This window comes from Pelodiscus sinensis, chromosome 10, assembly GCF_049634645.1.
Source record: "Pelodiscus sinensis isolate JC-2024 chromosome 10, ASM4963464v1, whole genome shotgun sequence".
In the NCBI taxonomy this organism is placed as follows: domain Eukaryota; kingdom Metazoa; phylum Chordata; order Testudines; family Trionychidae; genus Pelodiscus; species Pelodiscus sinensis.
In genome coordinates this window covers 50,517,261-50,540,265 of record NC_134720.1, presented here as the reverse complement: position 1 = coordinate 50,540,265, position 23,005 = coordinate 50,517,261, and the positions used below count along the sequence as shown (strand labels likewise).

Below are 23,005 nucleotides of genomic sequence, written 5' to 3'. Positions count from 1 at the left end.
CCTGAGAGCAGCACTTGGTGCTAAGAGCAACGGGGTGCTGCTTTCTGCTCCAGGCAGTGGGGGTTCCCTCTCTCAAAATTGCAGAGATCCCCAATTTTTGCAATGCCTCAAATTAAGTAGGACCTTACTCCTGAGGTAAATCACTTAACCTCTTTTCCTCACTTTCTCTGTCTTTAAAATGGGGACAATATTTATCTTTATAAAGAAAGCTCTTTCTCCTCCTCTAATTAAAATTACTACACAAGTGCTACGTATTGCTATCACTCTTAAGCAATTCAGTAAGCTGGAAGTAGCATCTCTGGGTTTTGTTCAGTTACTTTAATGTTTTCTTAAACATTTGGACAGGGAAGGAACTTGCCGGACTTTTATTTATTGGCTGTTTACGGCCTTTGTCTAACCCAATGATTTCATGTTCTCTGGCTTTGAACTACAGATTTGTGTATGACCCGTGTATACTTCAATAATCAGACAGATTGACTGAGCATGGAGATGGTTCGGGCGTGAAGGGGGCTGAAGAAATCCCATGATCCACTAGCAAAGCAAACCTGTATTCCTTTTATATGCTGTGCAGCGTACCGCAAATTAATGCAGCTTCAACACCTGCAGCATTCCAGAGTACGGGAGATTACGCAATAGGTGCTGGAAAATGAGGTCATCCTTATATGCAAAGAGCATCCCCTTCTGTAGCCGACTGCACATCCTTTGTGACTTCATTATATTTTTAGTTTTCTTAAAGCAAAATTTAGTAAGTTCAGAAAGAAAACAGCAAACATCTCAACATATGATCTACCTTCTGTCTGATGCAGATTTAGCTTCCCTGAGTCACTGTAGTCTGCCTCCAGCCAGTTTCCACGCTGCACCCAAAGTGCACTCCTTTTCTTTAAAGGCTGTGCAAACATTATCGCTATAAAAGTAACTCCATGGTTTCAACACGCTCCCCAAAGCTGCAGGGTTATAGAGATTTCTCTGTTGACAGCAGGAACCATCTGCTTTTAGAATAAACAGCCGGGGACCTACAGTAATTTTAGCTTTTAATAGCAACAGCAGCATAACCCACAAGTATCAACAATCCATTCAGCCTTTTGCAGATTCGCCAGGGGAGGCAGATGGTTCTAGTTTGTGGAAATTCTGAACTCGGCACAACTGCAGGGATGTTAAAAAACACACAGTATTTACACAAGAGAGAGCTGTTAATATAGCCATAAAAAGGTGGCTGAATGCCACAGTGAGTGCAGTTGTTGCTCGTAAAGGTGTGAGGCGCTCCTAGGAGTGATGAAGGCTGACTCTGTGCAAGTTGTCTCCGCATTTTTGAGACTGTATTTTAATGTTGGCCTGCAGAATATCGACCTATTCCAGTCCTTTCTCTTTCCCCAGCTGCGCTGCCTGACTCTCAGCATCAGTTCCAGGTCCCACACAATTCTACCAATGCCCTTCAACCCCTGCTGTTCCAGTCTTGTGTTTCCACCCAGCTTTGTCAGTCCACTTCAATTCTGACATGTAGGACTCCCCCTGCTTTTCCAGCCCTGGGTACCTCCTAGATTCTACCATAAGGTTTTATTCTGCTGTTCATCACCACAGTATCTGAGGGTACGTCTAGACTACATGGCTCTGTCGACGGAGCCATGTAGATTTGTTCGTTCGGCAAAGGGAGATAAAGCCGCGATTTAAATAATTGCAGCTTCATTTAAATTTAAATGGCTGCCCCGCTCTGCTGATCAGCTGTTTGTTGGCAGATCGGGGCAGTCTGGATGCTCCCGTCGACATGAAAGCCCTTTATTGACCTCCCCGGTAAACCTCATCCTACGAGGCATAACGGGGAGGTCAATAAAGGGCTTTCAGGTCGGCACGGGAGCATCCAGATTAGCACGCTGAGCCGACAAACAGCTAATCAGCTGTTTGTCGGCTCAGTGCGGCAGCCATTTAAATTTAAATGAAGCTGCGATTATTTAAATTGCGGCTTCATTTCCCTCTGCTGATCAGCGTAATCTACATGGCTCCATCAACGGAGCCATGTAGTTTAGACACACCCTGAGTGCCTTTCATGTAAAATCAATTGTTGGTTTGTTTTAGATGATTTGTTTTGTTGGGGGGGAGGGGTTGAGAGTCTCATTTTCTCATGGCAAAGAGGCTTTAGCAGCATTTCCAGGGTCAGACACTCGATTTACCTAATTTCCCTCCAGAAGTTCATTCCATTGCTTGGTCCCCTGGACTGAAAATGCTTGTTAAGTGTGACTAGTTTGCATTCATTTTTATATGGTTATTCCACCCATATATTGTGGGAGCGTCATAGTTCTTGCGCAAGAAGCACTGATTTCACACATTAGAATGTCAGTATTCTTGCGCAAGAACTCCCCGCCAGTGTAGACAGGCAGCATATTTTTGTGCAAAAGCAGCCGCTTTGGCGCAAGATCGTGCCAATGTAGACACAGCCCTGAGATCCGGTGTAAATGAACTAAGGGTCCCTTCCTTGCACTGAGTGGTTCTGTGGCACTTTAGGGCACATCTACATAGCAGGGCTAAAGTCAAATTAAGCTACGCAACTTCAGCTACGTCAGTTGCATAGCTTAAGTCTAAATAGCTTTTTTGGCTTTTGGGGCTGTCTGTGCAGCAGAAATCAAAGGAAAAACACCCTTCCTTTGACTTTCCTTACTCCTTGTCCTCCAGCTCAACATTATTTCAGAATAAAGGATTGTAGTGTAGACATGCACTATGTTATTTTGGAATAATGTCAGTTACTCTGAAATAATGCTGCAGTGTAGAAATACTAACAGATTTATTAGGTCATGACCTTTGTAAGTAAAACCCACTTCATCAGATTTATAGCTGGTAAACTAATTGTGTAATTAAAAGCTGTTTTTGCAAAACTGAGAAAACTGTGTAGGTAGTTTGTAGATTTCAACCAGTAAGCCTCAAAAGCAAGGAGTTAGGCAGACAGCAGTTTAGACTTTTTTTTTTTTTTAAAGAAACTAATTCCAACCCTAAATTAAATGTCATGGACGGTTAGTGAGTTAAAGGAACAGTCTCCTCAGCGAATCGGGGAGGGGGAAAAAACCCCAAATCACCCCCCTCTTCCCCACAATAACACAGACCAACCCCCCCTCATTTTTTGCGATAGCGGACACTGTGGCTGTGTCTACACTGGGCCACTTATTCTGGAAAAGCAGCCGCTTTTCTGGAATAACTTGCCAGCTGTCTACACTGGCCGCTTGCTTTTCCGGAAAAGCAATGACGATCTACTGTAAAATTGTCAGTGTTTTTCCTGGAAAAACTATGCTGCTCCCGTTCGGGCAAAAGTCCTTTTCCAGAAAAACTGTTCCGGAAAAGGGCCACTGTAGACAGCACAGTAGTCTTTTCCACAAAAAAGCCCCGATCGCGAAAATGACGATCGGGGCTTTTTTCCGGAAAAGCACGTCTACATTGGCCATGGACGCTTTTCCGGGAAAAGTGCTTTTCCGGAAAAGCATCCTGCCAATGTAGACGTGCTTTTTCCGGAAATACTTATAACAGAAAACTGTTCTGTTTTAAGCATTTCTGGAAAAGGGTGCCAGTGTAGACTTAGCCTGTGGGAAAATAACTTTTATTAAAAAAAGAAAGAACCCCGCCCCTGTGCCAGGGCCCCTCCTCCGCCCCCACAAGGCCGAGCTGTCCTCGTTCTGCCAAGCGCGGATCCCCGCGGAGCCCTGGTGCAAACGCAGGAGCGTCCCGCGGGGCCGTGGCTCGCCTGTCTCGGGAGGGCAGCGAGCAGCCCCCGCGCAGTCAGGCGCTGCAAGGCGGGGGGGGGGGGGGAAGGTCCCTGCTCGGGCCGGGCTGGGGGACGGGGCCGGGTTCCATGCTCAGCGGTGGCCCCGCACGCATCACGTGGCGCCCTCTCGTGCCTCAGTTTCCCCATCTGCGCCGTGGGGAAGGGCAGTTCGGAGCGGGGGGGGGTAAGAAGGGCGGAGCCCCCCAGCCCCGGAGGAGTGGGGGGGGGGGGGGTGCAGGGCTTGCCCCGGCCTCTCTTCCCAGCGGGGCAGCCGGGACGAGCCGCCGCTCCGCGATCGCCCACCTGGCCAGCCAGCGGCTCCCAGCTGGGGCGTGCGCGCCCCCCCCGTCACGTGATCCCGGCCCTCACCCCTCCCTCCGCATTGGCTCAGGCGCATCACGTGGTCGCGGCGAGGGAGCTGTCGTTGCCAGGCAACGCCGTAGCGGGCGGCGGGGAGCGGCCTGGTCGGGCCCGAGGCGGCGGGGGCTGCGGGGCAGGTAAGCGGGTGCGGCCCCCGGCTAGCGACCCCTCCCGTCAGCGGGGGGGGGCTCGAGTCACGTGTGTGTGGGGGGGGCGTGTGTGGACTTCCCCGCTGGTCCTTGGTCCCCCCCCGTTCTGGAGGGGTTTAATGGGGGCCCCCTCCTGGGGGGAGGGGTCCCCGGCCCTGGGCGGTGTGGGGGGGGTGGGTGCTGTGATGAGGCCCCCCCCCTTCCTTCCCGCCAGAAGGTTCAGCCCCCGCCCTGACCCGTGCTGGGGGTGCTGCAGAAATGAGCCTCCCCCCCCCATCCTCTTCAGCGGCAGGCGGGGCTGCAGGAGACGGATGTGGGGTGTCAGGGCGCCGCCGCCTTCAGAGCCGCGCTTCCAAGGCGAAGCCCGGACCCTGGGCGGCTGGGGGCTCCCCCGCTGGCCCCGGCTCTGTGAGGCGCTGCCACTTTGAAACGTGGCATGGAGCCCGGGGCCAGCTGAGCCCCCGATTATCCCGGGCTCCCCGCGGCCTTTCAAAGCGTCAGCGCCTCACAGCGCTCAGGGCCAGCTGAGCCCCCAGCTGATCCCGGGCTCCCCGCGGCCTTTCAAAGTGTCAGCGCCTCACAGCGCTCGGGGCCAGCTGAGCCCCCAGCTGATCCCGGGCTCCCCGCGGCCTTTCAAAGCGTCAGCGCCTCACAGCGCTCGGGGCCAGCTGAGCCCCCGATTATCCCGGGCTCCCCGCGGCCTTTCAAAGCGTCAGCGCCTCACAGCGCTCGGGGCCAGCTGAGCCCCCAGCTGATCCCGGGCTCCCCGCGGCCTTTCAAAGCGTCAGCGCCTCACAGCGCTCAGGGCCAGCTGAGCCCCCAGCTGATCCCGGGCTCCCCGCGGCCTTTCAAAGCGTCAGCGCCTCACAGCACTCGGGGCCAGCTGAGCCCCCAGCTGATCTCGGGCTCCCCGCGGCCTTTCAAAGCGTCAGCGCCTCACAGAGCTCGGGGCCAGCTGAGCCCCCAGCTGATCTCGGGCTCCCCGCGGCCTTTCAAAGCGTCAGCGCCTCACAGCGCTCGGGGCCAGCTGAGCCCCCGATTATCCCGGGCTCCCCGCGGCCTTTCAAAGCGTCAGCGCCTCACAGAGCTCGGGGCCAGCTGAGCCCCCAGCTGATCCCGGGCTCCCCGCGGCCTTTCAAAGCGTCAGCGCCTCACAGCGCTCGGGGCCAGCTGAGCCCCCAGCTGATCTCGGGCTCCCCGCGGCCTTTCAAAGCGTCAGCGCCTCACAGAGCTCGGGGCCAGCTGAGCCCCCAGCTGATCTCGGGCTCCCCGCGGCCTTTCAAAGCGTCAGCGCCTCACAGCGCTCGGGGCCAGCTGAGCCCCCAGCTGATCTCGGGCTCCCCGCGGCCTTTCAAAGCGTCAGCGCCTCACAGCGCTCGGGGCCAGCTGAGCCCCCGATTATCCCGGGCTCCCCGCGGCCTTTCAAAGCGTCAGCGCCTCACAGAGCTCAGGGCCAGCTGAGCCCCCAGCTGATCTCGGGCTCCCCGCGGCCTTTCAAAGCGTCAGCGCCTCACAGCGCTCGGGGCCAGCTGAGCCCCCAGCTGATCTCGGGCTCCCCGCGGCCTTTCAAAGCGTCAGCGCCTCACAGCGCTCGGGGCCAGCTGAGCCCCCGATTATCCCGGGCTCCCCGCGGCCTTTCAAAGCGTCAGCGCCTCACAGAGCTCAGGGCCAGCTGAGCCCCCAGCTGATCTCGGGCTCCCCGCGGCCTTTCAAAGCGTCAGCGCCTCACAGCGCTCGGGGCCAGCTGAGCCCCCGATTATCCCGGGCTCCCCGCGGCCTTTCAAAGCGTCAGCGCCTCACAGCGCTCAGGGCCAGCTGAGCCCCCAGCTGATCCCGGGCTCCCCGCGGCCTTTCAAAGCGTCAGCGCCTCACAGCGCTCGGGGCCAGCTGAGCCCCCAGCTGATCTCGGGCTCCCCGCGGCCTTTCAAAGCGTCAGCGCCTCACAGCGCTCGGGGCCAGCTGAGCCCCCGATTATCCCGGGCTCCCCGCGGCCTTTCAAAGCGTCAGCGCCTCACAGCGCTCAGGGCCAGCTGAGCCCCCAGCTGATCCCGGGCTCCCCGCGGCCTTTCAAAGCGTCAGCGCCTCACAGCGCTCGGGGCCAGCTGAGCCCCCAGCTGATCCCGGGCTCCCCGCGGCCTTTCAAAGCGTCAGCGCCTCACAGCGCTTGGGGCCAGCTGAGCCCCCAGCTGATCCCGGGCTCCCCGCGGCCTTTCAAAGTGTCAGCGCCTCACAGCGCTCAGGGCCAGCTGAGCCCCCAGCTGATCCCGGGCTCCCCGCGGCCTTTCAAAGCGTCAGCGCCTCACAGCGCTCGGGGCCAGCTGAGCCCCCAGCTGATCTCGGGCTCCCCGCGGCCTTTCAAAGCGTCAGCGCCTCACAGCGCTCGGGGCCAGCTGAGCCCCCGATTATCCCGGGCTCCCCGCGGCCTTTCAAAGCGTCAGCGCCTCACAGAGCTCAGGGCCAGCTGAGCCCCCAGCTGATCTCGGGCTCCCCGCGGCCTTTCAAAGCGTCAGCGCGTCACAGCGCTCAGGGCCAGCTGAGCCCCCAGCTGATCTCGGGCTCCCCGCGGCCTTTCAAAGCGTCAGCGCGTCACAGCGCTCAGGGCCAGCTGAGCCCCCAGCTGATCTCGGGCTCCCCGCGGCCTTTCAAAGCGTCAGCGCCTCACAGCGCTCAGGGCCAGCTGAGCCCCCAGCTGATCTCGGGCTCCCCGCGGCCTTTCAAAGCGTCAGCGCCTCACAGAGCTCAGGGCCAGCTGAGCCCCCAGCTGATCTCGGGCTCCCCGCGGCCTTTCAAAGCGTCAGCGCCTCACAGCGCTCGGGGCCAGCTGAGCCCCCAGCTGATCTCGGGCTCCCCGCGGCCTTTCAAAGCGTCAGCGCCTCACAGCGCTCGGGGCCAGCTGAGCCCCCAGCTGATCTCGGGCTCCCCGCGGCCTTTCAAAGCGTCAGCGCCTCACAGCGCTCGGGGCCAGCTGAGCCCCCAGCTGATCTCGGGCTCCCCGCGGCCTTTCAAAGCGTCAGCGCCTCACAGCGCTCGGGGCCAGCTGAGCCCCCAGCTGATCTCGGGCTCCCCGCGGCCTTTCAAAGCGTCAGCGCCTCACAGCGCTCGGGGCCAGCTGAGCCCCCAGCTGATCTCGGGCTCCCCGCGGCCTTTCAAAGCGTCAGCGCCTCACAGCGCTCGGGGCCAGCTGAGCCCCCAGCTGATCTCGGGCTCCCCGCGGCCTTTCAAAGCGTCAGCGCCTCACAGCGCTCGGGGCCAGCTGAGCCCCCAGCTGATCTCGGGCTCCCCGCGGCCTTTCAAAGCGTCAGCGCCTCACAGCGCTCGGGGCCAGCTGAGCCCCCAGCTGATCTCGAGCTCCCCAGGTGCTGATGCTTTGAAATGCCTTGAGGAGCCTAAGGCCGGGCTCCCCGCGGCATTCAAAGCGGCAGCACTGCTCAGAGCAGCTGACCCTGGGCTCTTTGAAGTACCTCCCTTCTCCCACCCCCCAGCTGCCTCTATCTGATGTGGGGGGGGGGGGGGAACGACCAGTCAAGACTATCCTATCAACTTCTGATAAGCATTTTCTTATTGGATAGTGGACTAGTCCTTCACATCCCTACTGCAGGTCCTGCTCCTTCTCCTCCTTCCAGTTTCTTCCCAGGCTCCAGCTCTGGTGCAGTGCCTACTGAGAAAGGGGTGACTAGCAATGGGCTAGTAGCCAGCCAAAGAGGTTGGGGGTAGGTGGGCCTACTCTAGCTTGTATTCTGCTCTGAAAGTCATCGGCACTAGCAGCAGAGACTGGCTTCCAAATGTAGCTGGCAGCTGATGACAGCCTCCACGCCAAACTAGAATAGTAGATCTAGCTTCACCGTTCCCCTGTCAGCCAGCTACTGTATCTGTGCTTTTCCCTACACATTCACGAATGTACTTTTGTAGAATGGGAACTGAAAAGACTTGCTATTGTGCCCTCAGCAAACTGCCAACTGTGTTCTTATGTCCTTATTTATTGGTGATGAAGTTGATTTACTAGCACCTGCTAGTTTCCAGTAATGGGACTGAACTTGTTGTGCTGGTGTAAATTCCTTTAATTTGGTCTTTGAAGGAGATTTAGGCCCAATCTGCAAAGGCACTAGCCAGGCATATCCCTGCACTTGTAAGATGCTCCACTGGAGTCTATGGGTCTCCGTGCAAACTGGCTAGCTTGTTCTTTGCAGGATTGGGGCTGAAACATGGGACACCAAGAAGATGTATTTACAGCATTCCTTTTTGGACCATTACCAGAGATATAGTGGACCAGTCTTTCCAAACTTTTTGCTAAGGTGACCCACCAATTTCACTTTGTCTTTTTGTATGTCCCACGCAGCGTCCAAATTCATGGGCGGAGATGGGTGCCAGAATCATAGGCCAACATTATTTTCCTCCACCTCTGCTGCCACCTCCTCACTTTGCTGATGGGGCAGTGACCATCCGAAGCAGCATCCTCCATACCATTTATCATAATCCTAATCTTGGCCTAGTGCTGAAGGGAGGTTGTGGGGTAGTAGGGGGAGAGAGGGTTGGTTGGAGAGAGAGCCTGCCCTACACTCACCCTATGGTGGCAGTTCTTGTCACATGAGGCTGGTCTCAGCTCCCTGTTCCTGGTTGTGGGACCTACCAGGTCTCAATGCCTGCTGTGGGGAGCCAGGTGCCTCTGGATTCCTGGTGACTGGAGGGAATGAGTGCACTCTCCAAACCCACTTTCCTGGAACCTCCCCTCCATGTGGAGCCTGCCACCCATATAGAAACTTTTGGTGACCCTCCAAGTTGGGATCACTGTTTGGGAAACAGTCTGATAGATAATGTGTGAATGGTAGCTAATCAGTGGTCCTAATAATTGTGTATTTTCATGACTTTGTAGGTCTTTCTTCCATGAGGCTCAGCAGTAACCTTTAATGATGGGAGACATCCTAGCTTATGAAGCAGAGTTACTTGGGCTGGTGAAAGAGGTATACGTTTGCTATAGAACAGAAAAGAGGAAATCATCTGATGCCTGCACTTAGGGATGGGGGAAGGGGGCACATTTGTAAATGTTAGCCATCAATCCTGCAATTATTCTATCTGGGCAGCTGCTTGCAGCTGCATGGAGCCCCACTGATGGAGCATTATGCAAGCAAAGTGTGGAGCACTGCAAAATGAAGACAACACTATCAGCTAACTTTGGACCCAAAAAGTATCACTTTAAATAGGCTTTGCAAATATAATATGAATAGAATTGTTAATGAAATTTAAAAAACTCCCAAGACCAAACATGCAAGTGCTTGAGAATTGGAAACTGAAATGTACCAGTCCACGGTTACTGTCTCACCTAAGGCTCTGATCCTACAAAGAGTTAAATATATACTTTACATTATGCAGTGTGATGAATGTTGTTGCCTTCAGTGGGACTCTTTGCAGTGTTTAAGTTAAGTAACTTGTAACTCTTTACAGGATTGAATGTGTCCAAAATGCAACAAACAAGAACACAGCATGAATGGTGAAATATCAACATAAATTATTCAATTTTAATCATCTTGGTGTCAGTAATACAGATTTTGTTTTTAAAATTACTGTATATACTTCAACACAAGCACATTTGCTTATGAGCCTACCCCCCCCCAAACTTAGAGTAAAAATGGTGAAAAGTCACTGACCTGTTTATAAGCCAACTCCAAAGTGCAGCGGCCTAGGACCTTATAAACAGCCCAGTGACTTTTTACAATTTTTTCCTCTGTAAGTTTGGGGGATCACGTCCCAGACCGCTGCGGCTCTGCTTTTTAAATGTAGTAGCTCTTACTACATTTACAAGGCAGAACTGCAGCATCTGGGACCCGGTGCGAGCTGCAACTGCTGTGTCCTGGTTCACGGCAGGTCCCCCACTGCTGCTGTATTTATTTGGAACCCGTTCATAATAGGGATGTTAAGTAGTGGTTAATTGGCTCATCGAGTAGTGAGTGGAATTTCCGCTGACTGCTCGATTAATCGATAAGGAAGGGCAGTTTCAGTGCTCACTCCCACTTAACACCCGGTCTCAGCACAACCTCCTGCTGCCACTCTGCATTTTTAAAGGGACGGGAAGCCAGCATGAGAGGACACTGGCTGACTCCCTGGTCCTGGGTCTCAACGTAACCTCTCCCCTCTACTCCCTGTTGCTGCTCTGCATTTTTAAAGAGACAGGGATGCTGTTGTGAGAGAATGCTGGCTGAATCCCTGGTCTTGGGTCTCACCACTCGCGCTGGCTTCCCGTCCCTTTAAAAATGCAGAGCAGCAGTGTGTGTGTGGCGGGGTGAGGGGGCTAGGAGAGGAGGTTGTGCTGAGACCCAAGACCAAGAAGTCAGCCAGCATCCTCTCATGTCAGCTTCCCTGTCCCTTTAATAGTGCAGCACGACAGCAGTGGAGAGGAGGGGAAAATGAGTGAGTAGTCGATAGTGCTACTGGATAAGCTCCTGCTTATTGGGTAGTCTGCTATTTGTTTACATCCTTAGTTCATAAGCTGCCCCCCCCCCCCCCCCGCCCTTCACAGTGGGATTTTTTTCCAAAAATAGTCGGCTTATGAGCAAGTAGTTTTAAGTTACCACTCTTGCTGTGATACAGCCATTGGGTTAGCACCAAACAGTACATGTAACTTGGTTCATCGCATAATTTCCGTATCTTTTTTCCTTTTTCTGGTGACGGGCTCCACTCATCTGATTTGGTTTCTCTCTTTTTTCAATTTAACACCACGTTTTTAGTCTATATTTGTACTTTCTGAATTTCTCATGAAATGGCAAAGCTGTACACAAAATTTGCCATAGTTGGACAGACCAGAGTGTTGGTCCACTCACGTTTATGTCCTGCCTCTAGCATTGGCTAATTGTTCAGAGGCAGGCAAAAAAACACAACAAAAAAAACCAACCAAAAATCCTGTAATGTGGCCAGTTTTATATCTTTTGGAAGGAGGAGGGAGAAATCTTTCTGGATCTTTACAACTTGCCCTGTAGAATAATTTTTGATTACCAATATCATTAGCTTGGTTTGCTTTAATTCGGATATTATGAGTAGTGATTAAAATTATCAGGACCTATTTTAAAATTCAGCCGCAGCATTTGTCTGACTCTCTTGGTGCTAGAAGTAGAGTTCCAGTTACCTATAGATGATGCTACCTTCAGAAAGTGTAAATTATGTGACTGTCTATTCAACCATGCTTAAAGTAACTGTTGCATTATAGGGTATTAACTCCTTTTCTTGATTAAATGAACAAATCAACTGAAAATAGTGAAACTTTGTAGCAAAGCCTTAAATAAGTTTGACTATTAATCAGTAACTGTTTTAAACATTAAAAAGTATAGAGTTTGTTTTTTGTGTATTCCTGTCTCTGTAGTACTTAGATTTTGCAGAATTTGAAGACACAGTGAAAACGTTTACAAAGGAATGTAAAATAAAAGGGAAGCCATTACCTAAAACAACAGGTGGTTCCTTGAGAGACTCAAAAGCTTTGATTATCCAGGTAACAAATCTTTTATGTTTGGTTTGACTAGCTAATGATAAGAACAGTTAGGGTAAGAATTTGCATGTAACAAGTGCTATTACATCAGCTGAAATAATCTGAAACGTTTGAGCTAACTTTTGGTTTAAACAGGACTTCTTTATGTTCAGTTCAAACTTTTCTCACCTTGAGTGGAAAAGTACCAAATCCAAAATGGGTTTCAGCATTAGATGGCCTACAACTTTGTAGGACCAACCAGAGTTTGGGCTTACAGGAAAAACCAAACCATTCACAGGTCATTGACTTGATCACTGAAATATCAAGTTCCTAAAGTATCATTAACAACTTTTACTAGAATACATGGACCAATGAAACAGGTTTTCACTTATTTTTAACTTCACATACAAGGTAGATAGATGCACACAAATAGGATATGCAGATTCAGCAGATTACAGCCTTTAAAATGACATATGACACAATCTGTTTCGCATAAAGTGTCTTCGAGTTATGCATTCCAAATTTTCATAAAGCGTGGGGGGGGGGCCCCTTGACACCAGGATCAGTTTGTAGACCAGGTCTGTAGAAATGATGAGAGAGGCCCATGCTAAGAAAAACAAACCCTTGAGGTAGAAGCTACCAAAAAAAATAATGGAAAGAGCAACATCTGAAGTGGGGTCAAGTTTAATAAGATGCAGATACATTTGTGCGGGTGTCACAAGATCAAAGGCTTATCAAAGTGAGGTTTATTGCATGCATTGATTCCTTGGGATCTCTCAGTGCTCGGTCAGCGCTTTAATAGTATAATGCTGGCTGGAGGGTAGGGAAGAGCTGGAGTTTCTGCTGGGTGGTCTCATGAGTTTGGAGAAGAAGCTTCATGTGGAGCTACAATATCTAAAAGCTGGTAGGGTACAGGTTGAAATATGATTCATGTAATTAGACTGTGGCTGGTGAATTACATACAATTTTCAAAACATCTAAGAGACTTAACTGCTTTTGAAACTGGTACTTATGCTCGTAAGTCGGGCACTTTTGAAAATGTTGCCCATTTACATAGGGGGTGGAATGAACTATTTTTTTTCCTTTTGCAGAAGGATCTACTTACAGCGTTTGAAGATGGAAATCAGAAAGTGTTCTTTGAACTTTGGGAGGAGCATATTTCCTCTTCCCTCCGAGACAATGAACCTCTTGCCCAGAAGCTGGAGTTTTATCTTCACATCCACTTTGCCATCTACCTCTTGAAGCACTCTGGCAGGAAGCCTGTAGGTTCGCTTTTCAGTTTGCACTTGTTTTAATTATTTGTGTATCTTCTCCAGTCTTGGTGTTTGTCAAATTAATATGGACTCAGATGGGTTGGTCTGTAGGCATCCTCAGACCAAATCCACTCCATTGACAGCAATCTATCTTTGAGTTGGTCTTGAAAACAGACATTTGGGCTGGTCAAGTGTGGAGATGAAATTTTCCAGTCGAACCTGATCCTATGAGGTGCTGAGTGCTGTCCAGTGTCAAAAGAGTCAAAGGGAGGGAGGTTTACCTTCAAAATCTTGCCCTGGAATTCATGGGAGTTTAGTTTGTTCCAGTGGATACTCAGTAACCTGCAAGGCAAATAAGATGTGACCACCAAATTAATTAGAAGAATCTACCACTAACCAGGAAAAAAACTCATTCTTTCAAACTCTCATATTGTCAAATAGATTGAACCCCTCACATTTCTGGGACTCTTTTTAGCCTCATTTACCATCTCTATTGTCATTTTGGGCTGAGAAATGACCTTTTCTTTAGGTTAGTGGTTCTCAAACTGTGGTTCACAGCCTTGCAGCTGGGCTGTGGCTTGAGGCTGAGGCCTCCCTGCCCCCACAGCTTGGAGCCTGCACTGGTGCTCCAAACTTGCGGTCCCTTTCACTCCCATCTCCGTAAGGTTGGAGCACCGGTGCCGGCTTCCTGCTGTGCGGGGACCTCCGAGCTTCATGGGCCAGCTCCCGGGGGGGCAAGTGGCTCCACCTGCTGCCACTCCCCCTCTCCTCAGCTAGGGAAAAGGTAGCAAGGAAACTGCTTTCCTGAAGGCTTTCCCCACTGCTCCCATTGGCTGGAATTGTGGCCAATGGGAACAGCGGGAGGCAGTGCCTGGGACGCGTGGGAGGTGTGGAGCCAGGTAAGTGTGCCCCCCCACATCCCTTTCATGCCTAGACCTCGCATCCCCATCACCCTCATAGATTCCCCTCCCCTCCCACCAAGACCCCACACCCCCAGCCCGCTGCTGCATCCTGCCTCTCATGCCCCTCCCCACCCTCAGCCTACTGCTATACCCTCCCTCCTGGCCAAACCCCTCATCTGCAGCCCATTTCTGCACTCTCCCTCCCTCACAGACCCTCCCCCTCCAGCCTGCACACTCCCAGACAGATCTCGCACCCTGAACCCCTCCTGCACTTAAACTCCTGGCCAGATCCCCACTTTCAGCCTGCTCCAGCACCCTGCCACTCCCCCAGACCCGTCACTCTCACATCCTCTTGCACCCCGTCTCTATCCCCCTCCCTGGCATCACCCTCCTGCACACTGAACCCCTCTTTTGGCCCCACCCCAAAGCCTTGAGGGGCTCACAAAATCTACTAACCCTGGGACTCCAGAAGAGTTAAACTGGCCTGTAGGAAGCCCTGAACATTGGTCCTTCCTGTCCCCCCACCCCTCCCAGTGTGGAAAGGAGCTCCAGGAGAGTGAGGTGTGTCAGTTGGGGGCCACATCAGTGAGGGTTGGTACACTTACATGATAAAGTTAAAGCGCTTAATCTGTTAAATTAACGTGATTAATATTTCCTTTCTTACTGGTTATAAACGCCCCCTTACGTTGTTAAACAAACATAATTGTATTTAAGTGTTTATGCTCCAGTAGCCTAATATGAATAATTTGGTATTTCAGGTATGTAGAGATAGGCAAAGGCATTTTGTTGTCATGGGTGGATGGCTGTGGTCCATGGAAAGGTTTGCATTGAGTGTGGTGGGCCGTGGCCCAAAAAGTTTGAGAACCGCTGCTCTGGGTTTTAGAGTGTGGTCAGAAATCTGTTTTGTATTGTAAACATGATTGTAACCTTAACTATAATATAGGAGAGTTTATTGTGAACCCTAGTAATGTTACATCTATAACAGGGATAGTTTCAGGGCAATGTATAGTAACTAAACAATAGAAAAGTAGAACATCCAGCTGTGAAAAATCAATTTATACAGGCTATCTGGTGTCAGCAAGACTGTCCACAGTATTTCATAGGTGAGAATTGGTACCTGCTAGAATAAATGTCCCACTGTCTGTGAGTTTTTGTGTTCTTGTTTTTTCTCTGCTTTACTATGACTGGCAACAAAAAGGGACAATGTCAGGTACGTTTTGATCTGAATGGCAAGTTTTTAAAAATTAATTCCAATAGCGATGTTCCCAAGAATTTAAAATATATTCACTGGAAACAATGTGTAAATCAAAAGGCATGTTTACACCGCAATTGAACACCCAGACTGGCCAGTGGCAGCTGACTTGGGTTTTGGCTGGTGCCTGGACTCCAGGATCACAATAAAACAGTCCCCTCGTTCAAGCCCCATGTGCCTGAGTCAGCTGAAATGGGTCAGCCATGGGTGTTAAATTGCAGTGTAGACATACCCAAATAGTCTCAGGCATAATCCAAACAATGCATTAGTGCAATGGTGCAAGCTGCCAACAATGAAACTGACTGGTCTTTTTTTTTTTTTTTTTTTTAATTGTCCAGTCTGTGAGAAGTCCTTGAAAAATTAATTATGTTTTAAAAATTCTGAACAGCTAAATGTGTTATTTAGTGGCTTAAGTGAGAATGATTTTTAGTAAAAATGTGTGGAGTTTTTTTAATGCAACATTTATCTCTTCTAGGTTTAGCAGAATGCTTCCTTTTAAAAGTTTATCAAATAAATATTCCCAGCAAAATATATTCCATGTGACATTGAGGATGATTTTTGATCCGTTGATTTTGTTTCTTATGTGGCTTTGACTGTACCCCGCTTGCCAGAGAAACGAGATGGCTTATTTTATTTAACATGTTTGAAATCAAGTAGTGACTTCCTTTCCACTTGCTGAATGCGGATATGGCACTTGACCTGCAGAAGTCTGCTCCAAGTGCTCAAGACTGTTTTGCTTATCCAGCAAGTAGCCCCCTCTTATTTCTTTTGGCTCTGTTGTCCTAACATGGAAGAACCCTTCTACATTTTCCTTTTGGATAAGGGAGCAGGTGAAATGCTCTCTGTCTAGTTATAATGGATGCTGTTCTCTGGCCTGCCCATTGAGAAACACTTGTTCAGCAGCTATGGTGGGATGGAGGGTTAGCACTTGATGTTGAATTTAAGTCTCCACTTGCAAGGGCCGGCTCCATTAAACACCCATAGGCATTGTCTTCTGAATAATGATGCCTGTGGCATTGTTTCCTAGGACAAAGCTGACTTTGATGAAAGGATTTCTCGCTTCAAAACTTACCTGGAGACGAAAGGGGCTGCACTCAGTCAGACCACAGAATTCCTCCCTTTTTATGCTTTGCCTTTTGTTCCCAACCCCATGGTCCACCCATCATTTAAAGAACTCTTTCAGGTAAATATTTATTTTGCACAGATTTGTGTTAATTATTTTTCTCATAGGGTTGATGTGAATACTGTTTTGTCCAGTAATGCTTTTAAGTTTTTTCTTTTATAGACATGGCAAATCACTAAAAGGGTATTTGTGATGAGATAAAGCCTAAGAGCTGGGCCGATGGGAGAGAACTCTCCTATCGGCATAATAAAACCACCTCAATGAGCACTGGTAGCAGTGTTGGAAGGAGATACTCTCCCACCAAGGTAGTGCTGTGAACACTACCACTTATGCTGGTGAAACTTATGTCGCCAGTGGTATGTATTTTCATACCCCTGAGCAATATAAGTGGTGGTGTAGACATTGCCTATGTGTAAAGAGTCTGTTGGAAGTACACAAAGGCTGTGTCTACATTGGCACCCTTTTCCGGAAAAGGGATGCTAATGAGACAAGTCGGAATTGCAAATGCCGTGGGGGATTTAAATATCCCCCTGTGGCATTTGCATGAACATGGCTGCCGCTTTTTTCCGGCTCGGGGCTTTGCCGGAGAAAAGCGCCAGTCTAGACGGGATCTTTCGGAAAATAAAGCCTTTTCCGGAAGATCCCTTATTCCTGATTTTAAGAGGACAAAGTCAAATGCATTGTCAGCTGGATATCTTTGTTTGAAGTGGGTTTAATCTTTAATCTTAGTTTGGAGCTTTTATAGCAATTCTCCCATTGACTTACTAGTGTGTGGGGGGAATGGGGGAATGGTCTCTATGTAAATCCACTTCCAGGTACCTGCCCAGCTTGATAGTTCAATGTCTAGATGAAACTAGTGGTGCTGACTTGGCCCTTGGGCAGACTGCATGCATTTGGTACCTGGCTATCTTCTGGTAAGGAACATCTTACCACATCCTTAGGAACTTGCTGCAAATAATGAGAAAAGGCCAAGGGTTGCTTGGTTTCAGAGAATGGGATCTGATTGGATCTCTGAATTGTGGTCAGCAGCCTTTTTACATGCTATTCTAGGAGAAACATTTAATTTATCCTCAGGATCTCACTGTCCAAGATCTTAATCCTTAGTCACTCACCGTTTCGGTGGAATGCTACAATTCACATGCCTCCTTGAGGCAAGTCCGTTGTTCAGTTCCAAAGTTAAGAGAAGGGGGGAAAGAAGTCACTAACTTACTCAGCAGTCTTGTTAATAAGAGACCAGATTTCAACAGAATCTTCATGTCCTGGAAAAGGACTAGAGGTTTTTTTCAAACATACAAGATAGAGATGACATGTAACTGTTGCAATTGGGGGGGACGAGAATGCCTCTTGTATTACCTCTAGGTGCAAGAACCTTCCAACCTCACGTTCCTAGGCCAGGGCAGCCAATGGCACTGGCTCTTGGAAGCTGAGGCTGCAAGAGTGGGGGAGGCATGTGCTGCTGGGCCAGCTCAGCTCCTGGGTGGGGGAGATTCACAGCAACAAAGTTTCTCTTCATAGCTCCCACACCTTCCTGGACACTAACTCTGGCTGAGCTCAGGGAACCTGCTTCCCCAGCAAGCCCTCCTCCCTCACGCCTGGCCCAAGGCTGCATTTTCTCTTTACCCCACCAAGGTTATCTGCATGGGGACCCCTGCCACAGTTTCCCCAGTGGGGCTCTCACATGTTGCACAGAAGCAGTGCAGCCACCCTCACTTGGTAGAAGAAATGACCCTCCAACCCCTGATCGGAGCACTCAGCTCACCAATAGCCTGGCCAGCAGGCTCCTTCCTTCCCCCACTGCCTTTGGCAGCACCAGTGTCCAAGGAAAGCCCAAGACCCTCTGGTCTGGGGCACTGTGTGAGAGCCAAGCCCTGCACTGTCCTGGCACAGGGAAGCCTCTGTCCCCCTCAGCTAAGCTGTGGAGTAAGGGGAGTGATTTCCAGCCTGTTCACACCCTGAACCTGCAGACTCCACAGTAGCCCCAGGGATAGAGGCTTAGCATTCTCTTTACACACACCCACAGGCCTGGGTGCTGCTCTGAATCCCAGCCCTTCTCTGCTGAGCCACCTCTGTGGCCGAGTTCGCTGGAGCTCCTGCAGTCAGGTTCCCTGGGCCCTGCTGGACAGTGCATCCTTAGGGCTTAACCCCTTTCTGTCAAGGGACAGGAGGTGGCTGGGTTATCTTGGTGGCCAGTAGCAGCCTGGATATGTTAGCTGCCTTTTGATGCTGTGTGTGCAGGAAGGGACAAGCTGCTTCCAGCCCCACTGGAGTGGTGGTGGCAGTGGGGAGGAGGGGTCGGTTGTGCCAGGTATCAGGAGAGGAGGTCTGTCCTAGGAGCCCAGCCAGGCATGGAGGGCAGAGAGCGCCCGGCAGGAAGGATTTAGTCACTCAAACACCCCCATCTCCATGTAAAAGAGGTGTATGGGAATATGTGTGTGACACCCCCTCCTCATTTGAACCCTAAAGACTTAAAGATAAGGTAAATACAACTATGTAGTATGCTATCTTGTCAGAAACCAGTTCTACTAGCCAGATACACAGAGAAACATTGGAATTAGAGTTCATCCGCAAATTCAGTTCACGTGCTAATGGACTCAATCGTGATGAAGGGTGGTGGGACACTATCAATTTAACACTCGTTGAAGGTACAAACAACTCTTTGTGTAGACTCCTATGTCAGGAAGGGTACTATCAATTGACTTTGATTCTTATCTGCTTCTTTTTAACTGCTTAATCTTCAGGTACTTACTGATTCCCTCTAGCTCTCTGTTTCCCACCCTCCTCCTTTTTTCTCTCTCTCTCCCCCCACCCTTCCGTCTCCTATTTATTTTGGGTCTGCACATCCTAAACTCAAAACACCAGTCATCTGAAGAAGTGGGCGGTGCCCACGAAAGCTCTTGATACCAGCTACATGTTTTGTTAGTCTATAAAGTGCTACCAGACCATTTGTTGTTAATTTGAAAGTTTGTGCGACTGATTGCCATTGAGCTCACTTGAATATGAGTAATTTTACCAGGTGTCCTATATTCAGCACAGGGAATATGGTCACTGTGCATCTGTCAGATAGCTACAATGGGTGATTCATGAATTAGTCCACTTTTCTTACAGGTTCTTGGAATCCAGTCTCTGAAAGAAATGTTGCATTCTGATTCACTGATGTAATCCCATGACCCTTGGTAGTCTAATGACAAAACATTGACTTAAATTTGACACACAGTCAACTATGAAAAATGAATACAATGATTTCTGTAGCTTTGTTTATTAAAGCTGAAGAATTAGCAAGGGTTTATTATTATGTTCCATTACAAATAAATGAACTTCTCTTATTTGCCTTTTTTTTTTTTTGCTTGATTTGTTTGCATTTGTGCAACTTAATGCCTCGTTTTCCATTCACATTCAGTAAGCTTCTCTTGGGTAACTATTTTAACATTGAAATAAAATATTATATAATTTATTCAGGATTTTAAAAAAACTGCATATGAAACATCTAGGGTTATTGTTGAATTCTTGCATGCTTATGAACCACTCATCAAGCAAATTAGCTTTCATACGTCAGAAACCAACTTTTCACTGCCATGCTGGCTGTGTTGCTTGCTTCTGGATGTTGCTATGACTCCAATTATAATGTTTTTTTGTTGTTTCTTTTTTCTTTTTAAGGATTCTTGGACGCCAGAGTTAAAGACCAGGTTGGAAAAGTTCCTGTCTCTGACTCTGAAAGCCAGTCATGCCCCAAGACTTCTCACTTTATATGTATCCTTTTGAAAAATGTTTTAAAGATCATAAGATCATCCTTTTTATAGAAAGTGTATAGAAGCGGCATGCTGCTTGTATGCCCTGAAATCATCATACCGTTACTGAGTTGTGTTACTAACTCTAGGAAATGTTGACATACCACATTTAGAAAAGTCGTTTTAAAGAAAGTTACACTAAATGTTAGGACAGCAGTCTAAATATTTGGTACCTACTGACCTGCTTGCTTACCAGATCACCATTATTTAGTGTAATGGGTTAGTATATCATTGCCCGAGGCACAATTTTGACATGACTCCTCTCTGGGCAGCCAATAAATCCTCAGTCTTTCTCAGAAGCTCACTTCAGTGGAATTTTTTCAAAGCTTTCAGGAGTCCCGGAGATGATCATTTTACTAAACAAATTATGCTGCATGTTTTGTTTTGTTAGAAAAATCATCATCTTTTCCTCTATCAATGTTATTTGAGCTGCAGTGGGAGGCCTAATCTGCATAGTGATAGAAATGTAGCCGTGTTAGTCTGGTGTAGCTGAAACAAAATACAGGACTATGTAGCACTTTAAAGACTAACAAGATGGTTTATTAGATGATGAGCTTTCGTGGGCCAGACCCACTTCCTCAGATCAAATAGTGGAAGAAAATAGTCACAACCACATATACCAAAGGATACAATTTAAAAAAAATGAACACATATGAAAAGGACAAATCACATTTCAGAACAGAAGGGGGATGCGGGGGGGGGGGGGGAAGGAAGGTGAATGCCAGTGAGTTAATGATATTAGAGGTGGGGAAGGGTAGATGTTTGTGAGTTAATAGTATTAGAGGTGATAATTGGGGAAGCTATCTTTGTAATGGCTAAGATAGTTGGAGTCTTTGTTAAGTCCCCTGCCGAGAGTGTCGAATTTTAGCATGAATGCCAGTTCAGAGGATTCCCTTTCAAGTGCAGATTTGAATGTCTTCTGAAGTAGGATGCAGGTTAGCAGGTCATTCAGACAGTGTCCTTTCTGGTTGAAATGACAAGCAACTGTTTTTTCTTTGTGATCCTGTCTAATGTCTGTTTTGTGGGCATTGATTCTTTGACGAAGTGTCTGAGACGTTTGTCCAATGTACATAGCAGACGGACACTTTCAGAACATGATAGCATAGATTATATTTCTGGAGGCGCAGGAATATGTGTTCTTGATCTTATAACTCACTTGGTTAGGCCCAATAATGGTGTCAGCAGAGTGAATATGTGGACAAAGCTGGCAGCGGGGTTTGTTGCAAGGGAAGGTACCAGGGTTGGTATTAGTGTGGTATGTCCTGTGGTTGTTGGTAAGAATCATCTTGAGGTTAGGCGGTTGTCTATAGGAGACTATGGGTCTGTCTCCCAGAGCTTCTTGGAGTTTAGTGTCCTGTTCCAGTATAGGCTGTAATCTATTGATAATGTGTTGGACAGGTTTAAGTTGGGAGCTGTAGGTGATGACAAGTGGTGTTCTATTGTTGGTTTTCTTGGGTCTGTCTTGTAGTAATCTGCATAGTAACAGAGGCATCAAAAGACTGCCCTGTTTTTCCTCAGCTCAGTTCACTCAGGGCTAGATTGGTACCTCACAGATTTCTGTAAGGGACAGCACTTAGTTGTGTATCCCCGGGAACAAAACATGGACCGAATTGTGATGCTACAAAGTCCTAACATCGCAGCAAACATGAACTATACCATCCCTTTTCCTAATGCAGCTTCCTTTCCCCCAATACATCACTGCGGTTCTGCTGGCCCTTGTAGCGGGGAAATGGAGCGTGTGTTCTTTTATGCTTTTTCACTTGTTACCTGCTGGCTGGCTAGGAAGCTGTGATCTGCGGTGGTTGCTCTCTTTCCCATGTTATGTCTCTTCATGAGGCAAGCCAACACTGAGGAGTAAGTGGGCATCTTATGCCTCCTTATTCCTCTGTGTGGGTGCATAGGCTGACTCATGACTGAACCCTAAAAGTTTCTTTAATAGCAAACATTTCTTTCTATAAACCAGTTGTACAGATTTGTCATTAATTTAATATTTGGTGCAGTTTTGAGCCCTTTCTTGGTGTCTGCACTTCATCGGGGCTACCAAAGCTCACGAGGAATAAAAAAAGAGGCTCACGTGTTTCTGTGCAACATTGCATATCAGGTTAGATGCTTTGTGAGTTTTCCTTTTTCCTGTGAAGCATCAGCCAGTGTTGCCAGAAGCAGTGTACATACCGAACTAGATAGGCTCTGCCATGGTGATACAGTCCATTGGTCTGTGTCCCTAGGCTGAACATCCCATTAATGAAGAGATGTTTTCCTGAATTGCTCTCCCTCGCCTACAACAGAAGGAGAATGGACAATGCAGCAAAGGTAAATGTCTGTGGGTGTTTCCCAGACTTGCAACAGGTTTCAGTAACAAACATGTATCAGAATTTCATAATGATACATTTTGATAGAATAATGATGTTTAACAGGTTATAACTTTCCAAATGATATATACCAGCAGTGAATATGGATGTTTCAGGAGGAGGCAGGAGTCAGTGCCCGTGGGGAGCTGGCTTTTAAGCTCCCCATAAGCATCAGATACACCTGCCTCCCCCCACCCTATGCTGCAGCCTCTGATAGAGAGGCAGCAGTGTGGTGGGTGAGGGGAGCAGGTGGGAGCCAGCTTTTAGGCCGGTTCCCCTGTATGCCACCTTCGCAGACCCGCCTGGCCTCCCCTTGCTGCCTCCTACAGAGACAGGGTGGGGGCAGGCAGCTCCATGGAGCCGGTGCTTGGGGGGGAGCTGATTCCGTGTATCCACCTCCCGCTCCCCATTGCGCTGCTGCTTCTCTGAGGCAGCAGCATAGGGTGAGGTGACAGAGGAGGCTGCTTCCTGGCAGCAGCTGCTGTTTGCAGGGGATCTGAGCTCCCTGCAGATAGAGTCTGAGACAGCATCCCATGGAGCAGCCTCTGTGGTGAGCCTGGGCCTGCCTCAGACAGACAGCAATCCCTGTCCCTGGGACGGGGGGGGGGGCAAGCTCCCAGCAGACAGAAGCTGCTCCTTGG

The 23,005-nt window shown here is 49.2% G+C and overlaps 1 protein-coding gene across 12 annotated transcripts in view; it reads left to right on the top strand.

The window, feature by feature from the left end:
• The first annotated feature begins 4,104 nt into the window (after positions 1-4,104).
• The window catches only part of ARMC9 (armadillo repeat containing 9), a 100,780-nt gene continuing 81,879 nt past the window's right edge, over positions 4,105-23,005 (top strand). For 4 of the 12 annotated variants that reach the window (XR_012906326.1, XM_075938164.1, XM_075938160.1 and 1 more), the window contains exons 1-8: positions 4,193-4,239; positions 8,439-8,543; positions 9,122-9,209; positions 11,600-11,725; positions 12,793-12,963; positions 16,136-16,291; positions 19,886-19,978; positions 22,302-22,326. Coding sequence is in view for 10 of the 12 variants with exons in the window: in XM_075938164.1 (XP_075794279.1) it covers positions 9,156-9,209; positions 11,600-11,725; positions 12,793-12,963; positions 16,136-16,291; positions 19,886-19,978; positions 22,302-22,326 (625 nt within the window). In the remaining 2 variants the exon portion in view is untranslated. Of the gene's footprint in view, positions 4,240-8,438; positions 8,544-9,121; positions 9,210-9,690; positions 9,737-11,599; positions 11,726-12,792; positions 12,964-16,135; positions 16,292-19,885; positions 19,979-22,301; positions 22,327-23,005 lie in introns of all 12 variants that reach the window. The other 8 variants (XM_075938169.1, XM_075938166.1, XM_075938168.1 and 5 more) reach the window with 7 other exon arrangements.